At 37.0% G+C, this 16,250-nt stretch overlaps 1 protein-coding gene across 1 annotated transcript; it reads right to left on the bottom strand.

Annotated features, from left to right (window-relative positions):
* Positions 1-355: 355 nt before the first annotated feature.
* Positions 356-15,283, bottom strand: LOC121519236 (solute carrier family 22 member 5-like). Its single transcript, XM_041802077.1, has 11 exons — positions 15,077-15,283; positions 13,212-13,394; positions 7,737-7,840; positions 6,635-6,789; positions 6,316-6,487; positions 5,967-6,099; positions 4,631-4,722; positions 3,774-3,988; positions 2,594-2,776; positions 1,828-1,963; positions 356-425 (listed from the first exon to the last, which is right to left on the bottom strand). The coding sequence occupies exons 1-11, from the start codon at positions 15,281-15,283 to the stop codon at positions 356-358; spliced, it is 1,650 nt and encodes a 549-aa protein (XP_041658011.1).
* Positions 15,284-16,250: the final 967 nt, after the last annotated feature.

The following is a 16,250-nucleotide window of genomic DNA, read 5'->3' as shown; positions in this document are numbered from 1 at the left end:
GTAGGGCATACCTTGGAGCCCACACCAAGTCCTATGGTTAGGGTTATTACATAATGGGGCGTTATTAGATAAAGGGGCGCTACACTCCTCATTTCATATCCGTGCCAAAAACAGCATTTTCTAGTCATTTATCAACAACTACTATATTACAGAAAGAATAAGAAAAAAAAAATGATGCAGATGCCTTTGAAAAGGAAGTGGGGGTGTTTTAAAAAAAAAAAAAGCCAAACTATACATTTTTTATTTTGACCAGTTTATTAAACAAATATACTTAAAAAAATGACATGGAGAAAGGTTAACGTACTGAAAAGAATCATCAAATATGATCTCTGTTGGTAAAATACTCTGCAGTTAATCATAGTGGATCGTCCAGGGGTACCAGTGTTCTTGGGGCTTTGTTTCCAGGGATGCATGGACACTTCATTCTGTTATTACAAGGGAAAGAGAAAAAAACATAAATGTTGTTTACTGTCCTCACATTTCTTTGAAGATGTTGAATTCACTAACGAAGTAGCTGCTTCCACTACACCGGCAAGTACAATGTTTTCAGATCATGTTAGACCATCTATTGACATGTTTTACTGAAAGTCAGGATTGCACAGATTAGGCCTTGGATTCAAAGGAGCCCCTGTTTGAAAACAGTGCCATGACTAGCTACAGTACTACACCTGTAACCTGCAGTGCTTCTTTAAACCTTGACTCTTCAATCTGCACACAAATTTGCTCCCAAGCAGCAGAGAACAAATCTTATCATCAAATCACTGCTGAGCATGATAAACACTTACATATAAAAAGAGTGAAAGAGCTGTTAAAACTGTCAATGTATCACCCCGGTTGCCCTTGAGGTTTGAATGCTTTAAGTAATCTCATTCTCAAAGTACTCACTTTATTGCCTTTGATCTGCTTGCTCTATTTACCCTAAGACCAAATGTATGGACAGAGCTTTCTCACTGATAGTGTGATTATACTGGGTCATGTAACGGCATCTATATTAAACTGAGACTATTTCATAGACATGTTAAAACTCCTTAAAATAGGTTAAAAACCACCAAATTCAGGACCTTTACTGCTGCTGATTTAAAGTTTAACATTGTACTCACAAATATCCACTTTTCACACTCTACTTACCAATAAATCATGTTCAGAAATTACTTACATTTTGACAATGTAAATTCAACCCATATTCCTCCACTGTTTCCTTGTCTCTAACACCTGTACTCATACAGTGTGTCAGCATTTTAACAGAGGAACAAACAGCTAATAAACAGCAGATTGTGCTTGTGTTTTTTGTAGCCTTCCCCAGATCTGTCCCATCCAGTAATCCTGTCTCTGAGCTCTGAAGATAGTTCCTTTGACCTTCTGGCTTGGATTTTTTTTAATATGCATTATCAGCCGTGAGGCCTTGTAGAGAGAGGTGTGTGCCTTTCCAATCATGTACAATCAGTTTGGTTGACCACAGATGGACTTCAATTGAGATGTAGAAACATTTCAGCAACGATCAAGAAAAATAGGAGGAGCCTAGATTTCAAGTGTTTTTAGCAGGGGGTCTGAATATGTATGTATTTCATTTTTTTATTTTTAGAAATCTGCAAACATTTCATTCAGTTTTCACTTTGTCATTGTGTGATACTGTGTGCAGATTAATGGGAATAATTTTTTTTTCCACTGTAGCAGCCGGCTGTGACATAACAAAACTGAAAAACTGAAAAGGGTCTGAATATTTCTAAATACACTGTATTATGATTTATTACATAAAATGTTGAATATAAAATGTATGCTTATAAGTGGAGTCTTTATCAAAATAGTTTCATTTCCAGAGCAGCCTACCTTTTTCTTTGCTCCATCTGCTCAATTGTTTCAGGGAGAGGTTTTCCAAAACTCTCTGGCAGGAAGAAAGCCAAAAAGGCAGACACAGTAGCCAGAGTTCCCAATATGATGTAAGGAAGGTACTGAAAGTATGTACCTTTAATAGGAGAAGAGATTAAGGAGGGAAGATTAAGGCCATTTATGTATTTATTTTACATATACTGTATAAAAACTGATAACATAAGGGAAGATAAAACATTTGAAGCACACAATAACTGTCCAAATTACAGGGAAAAAAAAAATCCTACTCTTCCATGTTAACAAATGGGACACTGATAACAATATGAAACTATGAACAGTTTTTGTAATTAGTTCTTTTAATGGGGATTTACGGCTGAGTGTTCAGTTTTCTTCAAACTTTGTTTAAATTAATAATTTGATGCTATAAAAAGAGGTACTATAATTAGCAAAGCTTTATCCATCCAAGAGAGAAATCATGGTAATTACAGTTGCTCTTATAGGGTGAAGTAGAAGAATATAAATGTATGTATCAACATAATAACACTATGATTGACAGTTCTGTTCACAAATGCAGCTGCAGTCAATATTTTTTATGAGTGTCTCTGTTAAATCCAATACATCTATCTCTTCAGTTGGGAACTTTGCCGACCTTTAGCAACTGCCTCTTAAAAGATCACCAGAGCAAAATGCCAGGTCCTGTCACTAGAGGTTCACTCCATAAACCATTTTGTTTGATAGTTATTATCTAGAGAGTCATAATACTCACCCAGCTGTAGCAACGCTGGTGCCATGCAGCTGCCTAATCTGGAAACTGTGATGCATGTCCCTGTTCCTGTGTTCCTGATCACTGTAGGGTAGAGCTCAGCAGAGTAGGCAAACATCAGGGAGGATCCAGTGGTGATTGCATATTTACCAAACATCTCTAGTGCAAGAGACAGATTTGGTAAACCTGAAAATTAAAGTTCTTGTGTTAACAGATGAGTCTGTAGTGCTTTAATCAACAAACATTTTTTTCGCTAAGAATTTTCTTACCCCTGACTCCACTGTATAAAGTCGCTTTCTCTTAAGCTATTATTAAAATAACGTAAGCGTACAAAAGTACAGAGTAAAACTTACTCCTAAGATAGAAAAAGCAGGCAGTGTAAGTACTCCTAGCAATCCACTGATAGGTAATGATTTATGATATACAAGTTCAAGTGATCCCTCTGACTTTAATAGTTAGTGGTTTGCCAACAAAAAATATGTTTTATACAAGTGCTGTATGATTTTTTTGTTTTGTTTTAGTGATCCCTCTGAATTTTAAAATGAAAGACCACTAGCTTGCACTAAGAATATGTGAGCAGTCCCGGGTGTTAAATGTCAATTTGAAAACAGATTTGCACAAAGTAATGTCAATCAAATAAAAAATATGTAATGTAAGATAAGTGTTTGCATAAATATTCATCCCCTTTCAAGTAAGTTTTTAGTAGATGCACCACTGGCTGAAATCACAGCACCGAGTCTGAGTGGATAGGTCTCCATCATGCTTGCACTGCACTAAGGTGATCCCCATCTCACTAGTTGTGAAACTACTGGAAACAATTGGCCAGACGTCTGTTAAATAAGGTCAGTCACTTTGAAGGGTTGTTTAATAAAATAATTTTATAGAAATATGTTTTCATTTTGATATTAAAGACTTTGTTTTATTTCATTTTGTGTCAAAAACCCAAATTAAATTGACCATGACTGATTTATAAAATCAATAAAAGGGTAAAACATCCAAGGGAGTGAATACTTTTATCTGCACTGTCACTGACAAATGTCAACATTTAATTCTGATGTCTCAGTGAACCTCTCTCCCTGTTCTATATGAGGACCCCCTCCCCTCTCTAAGGTAACAAACCAGTTAAAATCTGAACTGGTGAGTAATTTCCGGCAGGGAAAACTGAATGCGCTCTGTTGCTTACTTTCAGGCACAAGCTGAATGAGGTAAAGTGGCACTGCTTCAAGCATCAAGGAAGAGATGACAGACACTCGTCGTGGGAGGTACAACAGAGCCAACCAGCTAGAAATATAAGCTGGAACCTCAACAGCTGCAGAGATAAAACAACTGATGTAGGGGTCTGCATGGAGCTGGGATGTGTTGAAGGACAAGCTATAGTATCCAAGAACCATAGAAAATCTGAAGGAGAAGATGACACAAAGTAGAGATGTTTGCATGGAAATCTGAGATCTGATTACACATTCACTAAGCTAAGGGCTTCACACTAATAAAACGTGTCTATGTGAAGAGAATGATAAGTTGATTTAAACATTAACTTAGGCATAAATGCATACTGAGCACTGGAATACCCATAAGATTTTCTGGACTCTTTCTGGATTTTCTCTGATGTGACAAACCTTATGTTTCAAACAAACACCCATGTACTCTTTGAAGGGTCTCATGTAAAATCGCCTCCAGAGGAACCTCCCCCATTAACATGTGTTGATATGTGACACATGGGTACATTTACAGCTTCAAGCCTTCATTTTGGAGTACAAATTTAATTTCTGGAAGTAATCAGATTCTAAAATACTCAGACCAGCCCACTTGGCACCAACAACCACGGTGAACTTTAAAAGACTGTCTTGACCATCTCTACATACCTTAATACATTGGTTGCTGACAAATGATTGGCTGATTAGATGTTTGTGTTAATGAGCAGTTGAAACAGTGTGCCAAATAAAGTGATCAGGTTTGGGTTTGTTGCAAGGTTGATGACGCTCATCTCTTCTTTCCCACTGGATCACTATGAAACAATGGGTGCTGAAATGTTGTACTTACGACGCCAAGCAAAGAATGAGAGTCAGTACTCTGAATTCAGTTTTCCTGAGCAAGTCCAGCACATTGTAGCTTTGTTTAGGGGTTTCTTCTGTCTTTTTAACCTAAAAGATACAAAATCATCATCTGCTTTGGTTCGTTTTCTTCAATGCATAATGTAAGTATACAGTGCCTTTAAAAGTATTCACTCCTTTGGATGTTTTTACCATTTTATTGATTTTATAAATCAATCATTGTCAATCATGGCTTTTTTTGGACAAAAAAATTCGCTTTAATGTCAAAGTGAAAACAGATTTCTGCAAAGTAAGGTCAATTAAAAATATGTAATGGTAAAGAAGTGACTGCATAAATATTCACTCTTAGCTAAATACAGTGAATGTGTTTCAAGTAGCTGTAGTATAAAGACACCTGTGTCTGGAAGGTCCAGTTACTGGTTAATCAGTATTCTTGGCTACCATGTCACCATGAAGACAAAAGAACACTCCAAACAACTCAGAGTAAAGGTCATTGAAAAGAATAAGTCAAGGGATGGAAACAAACTAATTTCCCAGGCATGGAACATCCCCCAGAGTTCAGTTAAATCCATCATTAAGAAAGAAAGACATAGGTTACATGTATATCTGCCTAGATCAGGCCGTCCTCACAAACTGAGTGACAAACAGAAATTACTCTTGAAGAAAACTCAGATTAAATCTGGAACACAGTGCACCAAGTTAAACCAAGTTAAATCTACTAACTGACTTATGCAGATGAATATTTATGCCTTCACTAACTCTACATTAAATATTTTATTTATTTGGCATTACTTTGTGGAAATGTTTTCCCTTAAATTTTAAAGACAGGTTTTTAGTATTTTTTGTCTTAAAAGCCACAATAACTAGACTATGATTGACTTATAAAATCAATTAAACGGTTAAACATCCAAGGAGGTAAATACTTTTTATAGGCACTGTATATTTAGCTTGCAAGATGCCAGGAATTGTTAGATTCTTAGATAAAAATAAAATTCTTTCTACCAAATTCTAATGTTTTCATCATCATCATTTCATAAATTTCTTCTCTCAAAATGCTGATTTAAAAAAAAAAATGAAGTCAGATGGCAGAAATAAATCAAGACACATTGACAGTAAAACTACAATAAGTTGCTGTTTCTTTCAGTCATTTAGTTGTATTTCATTTTTTAACAAGAACTATCAGGGAGCTTCATTGTTCTAGTTTTTGATCTTTATTTCATGTTAAGGTGTTTTGTTTTCTACATTCTTTAAATATTTCTAAAAGGTAGCATGGAGTGTTTCTTTAAAAATTTCAAGGTCTTTTGATTATACCTTAAATTTTCAACACTTACACTATAACCTTCAAAAATCACCCTCGGAGCCTGAACTTTGTTCCACCTAGCAGCTCTTTTTACTATGGCCTCGGCCTCCTCCACTCTTCCCTGAGAAAGCAGCCATCGAGGAGATTCTGGGATGAACCTGCCTCATTACAGGGCAGAGAGACAGATGGAAAGGTTGATCAGTCTGCAGTAACTAGAGTATTTGTTCTCTTCTGAATACTTCTGTTTGACATTTATCTCATCTTGCTTTTTTATGCCTAAACTCCATCAGAAAGGGTTAAAATAATTGCTGTGTTGATTTCTCAGTTCTGCCTTCTTTACTTGAAGCTAGATCCTTGTAATAAGCATATCTTACCACCAGAGGGGGAGGTAGGCCAGGCTTGGCACAGTCAGTGCCACTAAAAGAGACTTCCAATCCCTCAGAAAGTAAGCAAAGAGAGGCAGCATCATGTAGCCAATGGCAAAGCCCAAACATGTGCCTAAAGATGAGTACAGGACTCGCACATTGCCAATCAAAGTCTCAGCACCTGCAGGCAAAGATGAAGAATCCATCGTGTTGAACATTTAGTGAATGAGGGAAAACAATCTATTTTTCAAAATATCATTTCAATCCAAATCTGATAAATGAGGGATTTGTTAGTGTAGTATTTTTAGAATGTGATTTTCATATGTACCCAGGACTAAAGCTCCTATAAAGTTAGACATCTGCCCCAAACCGTTGAAGAAGAGGAGGACAGTGAACATTGTCCACGAGACGGAGAAGATCTGAATGAAGGTGAACAGCGTCTGAACTGCCATGGTTGCAAAAAGCACAGGTTTCCTTCCACATCTATTGAGAATTTAATAAAAAACAAGTCATAACAAGAAAGAAAACATGGCTAACTTCATAAACAAATGTTTTCCTTCTACACCTCAGGAGTAGGAGAACTAGTTCTTGGGTCTGCCACAAACAGTGTAAACTTAAACTATGTAAACTTCAACTTTTATAACTTTTCTCACATCAAGGGCTTTAAATGGAAATTATGTTTCAGATTTTAGCACAGAAGTATAAAAATGTAAGGAAAAGATTTAATTTAGCTTCTTCAAGTTAAACTTATTTGAACTTTATTTAAATTTAGGCATGTCAGCTTTCCACATCCACTATCACCTTATCTGAGTTTTCACAGCACAGCTTGTCTGAACGTCATTCTTAAATCTTTTGTTGTGGAACAAATTTACAACTTGATCACTCTAAATCCTGGCAAGGTTTCCAGACCTTCAACATGAGAACAGTCTGAGCAATGCCACATTTACTGCAAAAACCTGTGCAAACATGCAACACCTTTAATTTACAGTATAGTGACACATGTTTGGTGCATCAGTTGATCATATGTTAAAGCAGGAAGTCAATACAGCTGTTTTATAAAAGCAGACATGATGAAACTTTCCCCATATGCCTCTGACAGGGTTTGAAGTAGGAGTATGAAATAGCAAAAACTATAGATATGTAACCTCAAATTTATACTCAACATTTCAGTAACTTATTATGAGTTCAATTCTGTTTAACTTAATTTCAGTGGGCCCAACAGCATTGTTATTAAAGCTTACATCTATTTTTTTCTTCCAATTCTAGAGAAGCTCAGTGTTATGTAACTCATACAGCAACACTTGTAAGCACAGCAAGTAGTCATTATATTCATAACAACCTCATTTTAAAAAAAATGCCTTTTTTAAAAAGTTACCAGAGCCTTAGAGGGACAGAGTATTTTCAAGCTACCAGGGAGCTGTTTTTAGTACCTGTCTGCCAGCTGTCCTGAGAAGAAGGATCCAAGAAGAACTCCAATAAAGAAAACTGTGGAGGTGAAGGGCTGCTTCCACTGTTCACTGCACACCAGGTCAAACTGGAATAAATAAACAAATAAAAGTTAGTACTGTACGTTGAATATAAAAAAATAATAGAATTAAACAGCTTTTTAATAAATTAATCAGGAATAATCTCATGTATCCACGATATGAGAAGGATTGCATTACAGGTAGATTAACTCCACAGTGTAGGTTACATATAGCTTCTACCTTTGGCCTGTTTTACACTCTTCCTCAGTCTGTCAGGAGTGAATTCACAGTTTAACTTTATCTGAAAAAGCTGCTTCTCTTTGCCTCTGCTCTCTGCACCAGCCTGCTTTCCTTGCTCCTCTTTCAAAGTTTCAGATGTTAAATTTTCTTCCATGTTTTATTTCACAGCACTCAAGCATGTGTGTGAGGAAGCTTCTTTTCAGTGACATAAGGATATGATTCAAAACAACATGCCTCTGAACAGCATTGGAACTCTTCACAAGTAGGAATATATGCTATTATTGTCATGATATCAGAACTAGCAAATATGAGTTTGGATCCAATAATCCTATCGTGGGAAAAAAAAAAATCTATTTGGTAATATAGTCGTCTAAGTAATGCATTTTAACAGGCCTCTCAAGCTGAACTGATTGATGACATTACTGTATTAATCATTCACTTTTTCTTTTAATTAATCATAACTGTTTTTTTTTTATAATCAATTAGCAGAATATTCCATCATTGATGACATAAACATGAAAAATGTGGACTAAAAGCTTGTATGTACAGTTTTAATTCTAGCCCTAACTTTGTGCATATAAAGAAAAATAAATTAGCTGAGAAAGTGGACATATCAGAGAATATCTGAAAGCTTGTTCCAATCTTTCAGATTCCTTGATGAAATGACCAATATTTCATATTACTATATCATTTTGGGTAGAGCTGGCTGTTGTAATAAATAAAACTAAAATCTATCCTAATAATAAATCAGAATTTACTAATTAAAAAAAAGTCATGCATTCAAGGAAAATTGCTTGAAAATATTCTGGAGACTTAAACATACAGCAATAAAGTTGACAATCAGATTGAAGGAAGCAAAACTGGCACACCTAAAGCTTGTTGAAAAGGTCACAAATGAGGCGATAGAGGGGGTAGCTACAGACAGGGTTTTGTTGTACTGGAGACCAATAGCAACTGGTGTAAGTTTAGCCTGGAGGTAGCTATAGTATAGCGGCAGTTGTATCAGAACTGGGCCACATTTCCTCATTAAAACAAAGCAAAAAGCCAAACTAGAAGATTTTCTTGGCAGAGATTTTTCTGAGCCTCTCCCTTTCAGTCTCAGCATACGTTTTAATCCACTGTCAAGCTCCACCATCTGTAAACTATGAAAGCGCCTGCCTGCCGAGCTCATGTTACTACCAGAGATGTGAAATATACCCCATGTAATGGATATAGGAATCAGTCTATCTGCTGTGTCAGGTTACATACATAAATGATTAACTTACAATCTCCAAAAGGAGCATGAAGACCTGGGACCAGTAGCCTGGACTTCAGTGATTATGAAATCTCGAGTAAGAGTCCTGCTCAAATATCTTGTTAGCAAAGCAAGACACAAACTTTACCTCTGATTTTTTTTTTACAAGGCGGCACGTGGGACAGAGATTGCTGTTGCCATGCTGGTTCATAACTCTTCCAGGCTAAATACACGTGCAAGAACACTCTTTCTATATTTTCCATCTGTTTTCAATATGACAAAACTAATTTTGGTGTCCAAAATGTTTTAAGTAACAGCTGAATTCTCATTTTGTATGACTCATTTCACACCAGCATAATCCAGTTTGTCAAGGTGAATTTAATCCTCTCATGTGTCATCATGAACTCACAACCCTGGTGTTGTGGAAGATCAGTACAGCTTTTCACTTGTCATACAAACTACTGTGATGAGACAGCTCTGATATCTTTGCTAGGTAACATGGACAACACTGAGCTGCACCGTCATGCTGTGAACAAAATGTTCAAGTGGAGCAGGAATAATGCCGCAGAGATTAATACAAAGAAAAATGGAGGAAATTGTATTTGGCTTACTAGCTCATAAAACTTCTATTGTTACTCATTGTGAACAAAGCTGAGTAATGATTGATCATTTGTTGTCCTGGGAGGACCTGCAAAGAGCTGCACCAAAGGATTGATATCCTTCGCCAAATCAGATCTTTTGGTGCGAGTGGAGGTATTCTTGTTTGTTTTGCTCTTCTTCGGGTCTCACAGTCCATCAGTGTAGCACTACATACTGTACTTTAAACCTCAACTACTCTATTAAATACAAATCTGCACAGAGATTGTGGACCAATCACTGACCAGTGAGTCCAGAGACTCTATTAAGCAGCTCGCAATAAAACATGTCGGGCTGGCCAACAGCATAGTCTCAGTCCCTTACTAGTCTGCACAATGAAGATGAACTACTGCTATCAAACCTGATAAAAACAGGGCCCCATGTTCTAACATGGTTGGACTGAAGTTACACATCAGTGTAAGTTGAAGGCCTCTGAATATTTGGTCTGTGAATTTTATTGTCAGATATCTCTTGGTATTTTGAATTAGAACCATCTTCACAGGCAAAGTACGCTTAGGCAACAAAGAATTTGACTGTGGCTGATGAGTGGGCATCAGAGGGAAACTGAAACTGTTTCTGTTGTTTTGGTATGACCTGTAATGCCTACCAGAAGGGTGGATTTTAAACAGTTTGTGTCCAGGGTGTGTGGGGTCTGCAATGAGGTTACCTAGCATTTTCCTTTCCCTGGACCAGTACAAGTCATGGATGTCTTTACATTTTTTTTCTGTGTTTAATTTTTATGTTGTAAATGGGGCTGCTGTGATGGAAAGAAAACTTTTGACATTTGTCTGACAGTAAATGCTATTCAGTCAATAAAGTATTCACATTTTTAATAGCTCAGTCTTTCATTTGGATTCTAAGGAAAAATTCCTGCATTGGTGGTAAATTTTCAACTTTCAACTGTCCTGGTCTAAAACAGTGTGATGCAATTAAGATAATAAATCATTTCATTAACAAAAAAATGTATTGAATATCTTTTGTGTTTTCTTGGTTGTTACATATAATGTATGTAAACTCTAAAATACTGGTTCTATTCAAATATTTCCCTCTTCATGGACATGCAAATACATGTCAAATGACAAAGCAGGAAGCATGAGCAAATACAGAGGCCAGAACCCCGCTGACAGACAAGGCTGGAGAGGGAGGCCACATAAGCATGAAAAAATAATGGCTAAACTAAAATAATTCATAAAGGATTGGAAGCAAATCAACAAAGCTTGTGTTTGTGGGAGGATTTACAGTAAAATAAGACATGGTAATTACTAAGTACTGACAAGCTGTGCTAACTGACACTAGGTGTTGTAATGATAATCCAGGATGCTATCAGATGAATCTCCTTTACAGTCTAAGTGAGAAGAGGACAGACAGTCCTCTTTGAGTTATGATACTTTTCACAGACAATACAACGCCAACGGGACAGTCTGGAGAGAAGACGGACTAAAACTAACGGTGAAAGACCTCTCTAAGTGGTTGGGATCTCCAACAGTTGTTGGGTTTAGATAATTCACTCCAGGACAATGTTTGGTTAATATATATCATGTACGATAGTTTAGTTTACTCAGTGTTTATAACCAATTAACTATGTTTCTAATGTTTGTTCTGTGATAGTTTATTGGTGTTACGCCATTTAGAATCATATAAACCATGTTATGCATTTATGTTACGCATTATCTTGTTAAATTCACTAACTTGGTGGAGAGTGGTGATTGAGAGGAGGGCTTAGGAAATCAACCCCTCCCTTTTCCTTCTTAACCCTTCACCAGCTGGCGCCGGCGCCAGCGCTGTGTTTTATATAACTGTAACTCAGTCAAAGTTTGTCCGATCAGAAAAATGGAAAGCTCATATATGTTTTTTTACAGTACTCACAACCATATGACATGGGCATTCATAGCAAAATACCAGAAGTATTGTGAGACCGCGACACAGATTCTCAACACTGTAACTCCTCGAAAGTTTGCTCAATCTAAAAAATTCCAATGCTGACAGAGAGCTGAGAATCTGTGCTTTCCGGCAATATAGGATGTGTGGTATATATGCTATGGTAATGTTGAACAGCACGGCGAAAACGGCAGCTTTGGCAGAAGACGAGTGAGAAAGGAGAGTGAAGGAAGAGAGTAAAAGGAGAGCGAGCGAGAGTGGTGTTTTGTTTTCAAAAAATAGCGTTAGATAGCTCTTTATAGCTTTGTGCTAACTTTTTCTGTAAATCAGAGTTTTTGTTTTTCTTGCGCGCCCATCATCCATCACTGTGATCCTACAGTCAACGTGATGTAGAGCATCTGCAGCCATTTGTGTGCCATTTGATGAATTACGAACTATTTTTGGAGGACGAGTGACTATTCCTAGAGTCTGTGGACCAGAACTCATCTGGCCATGTCTCTGGAGTGACCACGCAAGGCCGCTGATGCAAGCTGAACCCAGGTTAAAACCGGCTCGACAGAGCTGACACGAGGTAGCTCCAGGAGCTCCAAGCCTGCTCAGATGGCTCATCCCCTGCCTTTTCCTCTCCACAGCCTCCTGCTGCGACAGCAATGAAGTGGGTATATTCCATCTTTACTGGTGAAGGTGTCTCCAAATCCAAAACTAGTTCTAGTACAGACCAAATTTATTTTCTTCCAAATTCACACTCCAAATTTTATGCCGTTAGTTAATTTTTCCATTATGATTATCAAATAATCCTCTCTTCACCAAAACTAGTTGGCATCCTTTCTTTTTTATCATATTTAGTCATATTCTGTTTATTCATTCACATTATATTCATATAACCCCATGATTTATGCCTGTCTTTGTGTTTTGATAATAAATCTTCAAAATACAGTCCTCATTCAGGAAATCATTTTGTATTAAGCTGAGAAATGGAGTCCCTGTTATGAGGACTAATCCCCTTTAGAAATGAGATTGATTTACAGTTAATTTTTTTTTTAATAAATTTAAATTTTTGATTAATTAATAATTACAATATTTTATTGGTTATCAAATAACCAATCCACATAAGCGGTGGTGCCCTATTCTGCTACAAGGTTTATTGATAATATTCACCTATTATCAACTTTAACGCTACAGTGTGTCTATCTACCTACCTCTTTTGCTTTATTCCACCTTTGGAAATTTAATTACTTCCTTGACATTTCACTTCCAAATAGATTTACAGATGTCCCAAAGCTTTTGATAAAAGGTCCTACCCCTTGAATAACCAAAACACACAGCAAGCCTTATTCAGAGACAGTGAACAAAAACGCACACACGATCACGCTCACTCCTAAATAATGACTTGGCGTAAGAAGGGGGATTCAACATAACAGCGCTTTGCAGGTTTGGATGTGCACACTTACCTCTGAGACAATGGTAGATTGATAGATATCTTTGCTGTAGCTCCATCCATCCACACAGTCCTCCTGCTGCAGCTCAGTGACGTTCACGTCCTTGCCTGGAATGAAACCATGAGCCGAGAGGTTTTGGACTACATCCAGCCGGTATCTGCTGCAACTACTCTGCTCCTGTTTCCCATTGATCACCTGACAAACAAAATGACACATACTTTGTTAATTTACCTGATGAAACTTCTTTTACCAATTAATTTATCCTCTGCTAAACTTGAGATTTCAATTATGTTATGGCTGCAAGTTAACATAAACCGCCAAAATAAAACATACAGCTTAAATATGATTCAAAGAACCTATAAGACTTGACACACCCTAATAAATGTCATTGTGGCATGCCTGAACTCCTGTGCCTTTAATTGCATCAGTCCAGCTTTCAAGTCCAGCCATAAACTCTTACTGATCTTGGCTTTGTCTCAGTCACTCACGAACAGAAATCTGTGTAGCTTTCACTGTATGCTTCAGGCCGCTGTCTTGCTGGAAATAAATCTTTTCCAAAGTTGTAGTTCTCTTGCACACTGATTGTCTTTCAGGATTTTATTGTATTTTGCCACATTAATTTTGCTCTCCATCCCTACAAGTCTTCCAGTGCTGGCTGCGGAGAAGGAACCCCACAGCACCATGCTACTAGGAGTCTTGAATGATGGTCAAAAAGCACCTTTTTGGTCTCATCTAACCATGGAGTCTCCCTCATGCCTTTTGGAGAACTCTAGTCGAGATTTAACATGAGTTTTCCTCAACAGTGGCCTTTTCTTTGCCACCCTCCCAAAAAGCTTTGACTGGTGAACTTAGACAACAGTTGACAACAGGTGTGACAGTAGTCATAGGTGACTCAGTGGCTTCTGTCATTAGTCACCGTCTTGCACGGGCACTCAGTTCATGATGATGGCCTGATCTGGGCAAAATTATACATGTGCCATATTCCTTTCATTTCCTGATGATGGATTTAACTGAACTCCAGAGGGATGTTCAGTACCTCGTTTTTTTTTTTTTGGTTTCCATCCCCTGACTTGTACTTTTCAACAGCCTTTTCTCCATGTTGTTTGGAGCATTCTTTTGACTTCATGGTGTAATGGTACCCAGGAATACTAATTAACCAGTGACTGGACTTTCCAGACACAAGTGTCTATATACTACTATCACTTGAGACACATTCGCTGCACTCAGGTGATCCCCATTTCACTTATTGTGTGACTATTAGCACCATTGGCTGGACCTCTGTTGATCTGTCACATTAAAGGGTTGATTATTCATGCGATCACTAATTTTAATGGACATATTTTTATTTGAATAAAAATCTTTACGGTAAAACTGTTTGCAAAATTTTCACTTCAACATTAAGGAAGTTTTTTATTGTCATTTTTTGTCAAAAAGCCAAATTATATTGACCATGATTGATTTATAATATCAATTAAAGGCTACAACATTCAAGAGGTGAATATTTTTTTCGGCAATGTAGGCTACAATTGTTATCATATCCCCACTGTATTAAGCTAGTCTTTGTCTGTATGAAACATGACTGTAGGTGAAATGAAAAACTTTGATAAATAAAGGTACAAGTACTAACCAGTTTCTAAAGCAAATACTGATATTGCTGCAATAATAAAATATGTGATGTGCGAGTAAAGGTATAAATAACTTGTTGTTAGGTGTACATTAATACACAAACACTGTTGACTTTTTTGTAATTTCTTTGTCTGTGAACAACCCTCAGCACATAGGTAGCCCTTGGTAATTTTATTACTTGACCTTTTAATTTTTCATGCAAAGAAAGTAATAAAACTGCATATTTAATGAAAAAACACAGTAAATATCACCTGTATAGGTATAATGGCTTGACGCCAGTCCTCGGTCAAGTTAACCTCAGGAACAAAGCAGCGATGAGGTGGTGTATCATTCAGAAACACGAGCGTGAAGGCACCAAATCCATTGGGAATGATGCTGGCACAGAGCAGGAAGAAGATCACCTTTTGAAAAAGTCCCCACTGACCCAGAAAAGTAATGCTTTTGGCATAATCCTTCATTTTCAGACTTTCAGCAAGAACTTTTCTTCTCTTTTCCTATAACTATATTTGCACAATCACATTCCCAGAGCTCTGTTTACGCTTCACCACAAAGGCAGCATAGTAGAAAAACCTGTAGTTGTAAAGACGCCTGCCTCCAGCCACCGCCCAGCAGTAGCCAAAAGACACTTGAGCTGTGTTTGCTGTATTTCCATAAACCCAAACGGTAAAACAGACATTTGATATGCTACTAACAGTAATAAATATATGGGGTTAGTTCATCAGCTCTAGAATTTCTGTATCTTGTATTGTATTGTTGCAGAATATTTTATCAAAGGATTAAAATCCTAATTTAATCAGTTACAATACTTTAAAAAAACAATGCAAATATGTTTTCAGTAATCAAACACTGCAGACACTTCAACACCCTTCATTTATGTTTCAGAACCCTATAATCAATGATTTGTAACACAGTCCCTATGTCTGTACCTAACTAGTGAAATAGTTATTGTTATAGATCAACTTTTTAGACTGTGTGACTTTCAAAAAAGAAACTAAAAGGTGGCAGGGTGTGTTGCTGTATGAATACACACTCTGAGACAGCAGGTTTGGTCCTTAACCATGAACACTTGCAGTAGTCTAACAAGGTTTATGAATCAATCAATCAAATAAGCTTTTTTTTTAATAGCTAAGTCATGGATGCAAGAAAGCTCACTGTAGTAAAAGGCCTCACCTCATATGCACATTTTCACTAATTAATCTACTTGCTGTCTTAAAACACTGTAAGAAAGCTCACTGTGGTTAAAAAACCTTACATCTTTTGCACATTTACATTAATCTATTTGCTGTACTAAAACACTGTAAGAAAGCTCACTGTGGTTAAAAAACCTTACATCTTTTGCACATTTACATTAATCTATTTCCTGTACTAAAACACTGTAAGAAAGCTCACTGTCATTAAATGCCCATCTCATATGCACATTTGCAC

The sequence above is a fragment of the Cheilinus undulatus genome, linkage group 12, assembly GCF_018320785.1.
Source record: "Cheilinus undulatus linkage group 12, ASM1832078v1, whole genome shotgun sequence".
Taxonomy (NCBI): Eukaryota; Metazoa; Chordata; class Actinopteri; order Labriformes; family Labridae; genus Cheilinus; species Cheilinus undulatus.
The sequence above is the reverse complement of the archived record's forward strand: the minus strand, read 5'-3'. Positions and strand labels throughout refer to the sequence as shown.

Coding starts and splice junctions, on each gene's coding strand:
- LOC121519236 (XM_041802077.1), bottom strand. CDS start 15,283: ATGAAGGATTATGCCAAAAGCATTACTTTTCTGGGTCAGTGGGGACTT. Junction 13,395..15,076: donor AAGCCATTATACCTATACAG/GTGATATTTACT, acceptor TTTGTTTGTCAG/GTGATCAATGGGAAACAGGA. Junction 426..1,827: donor CAGATGGAGCAAAGAAAAAG/GTAGGCTGCTCT, acceptor TTGTAATAACAG/AATGAAGTGTCCATGCATCC.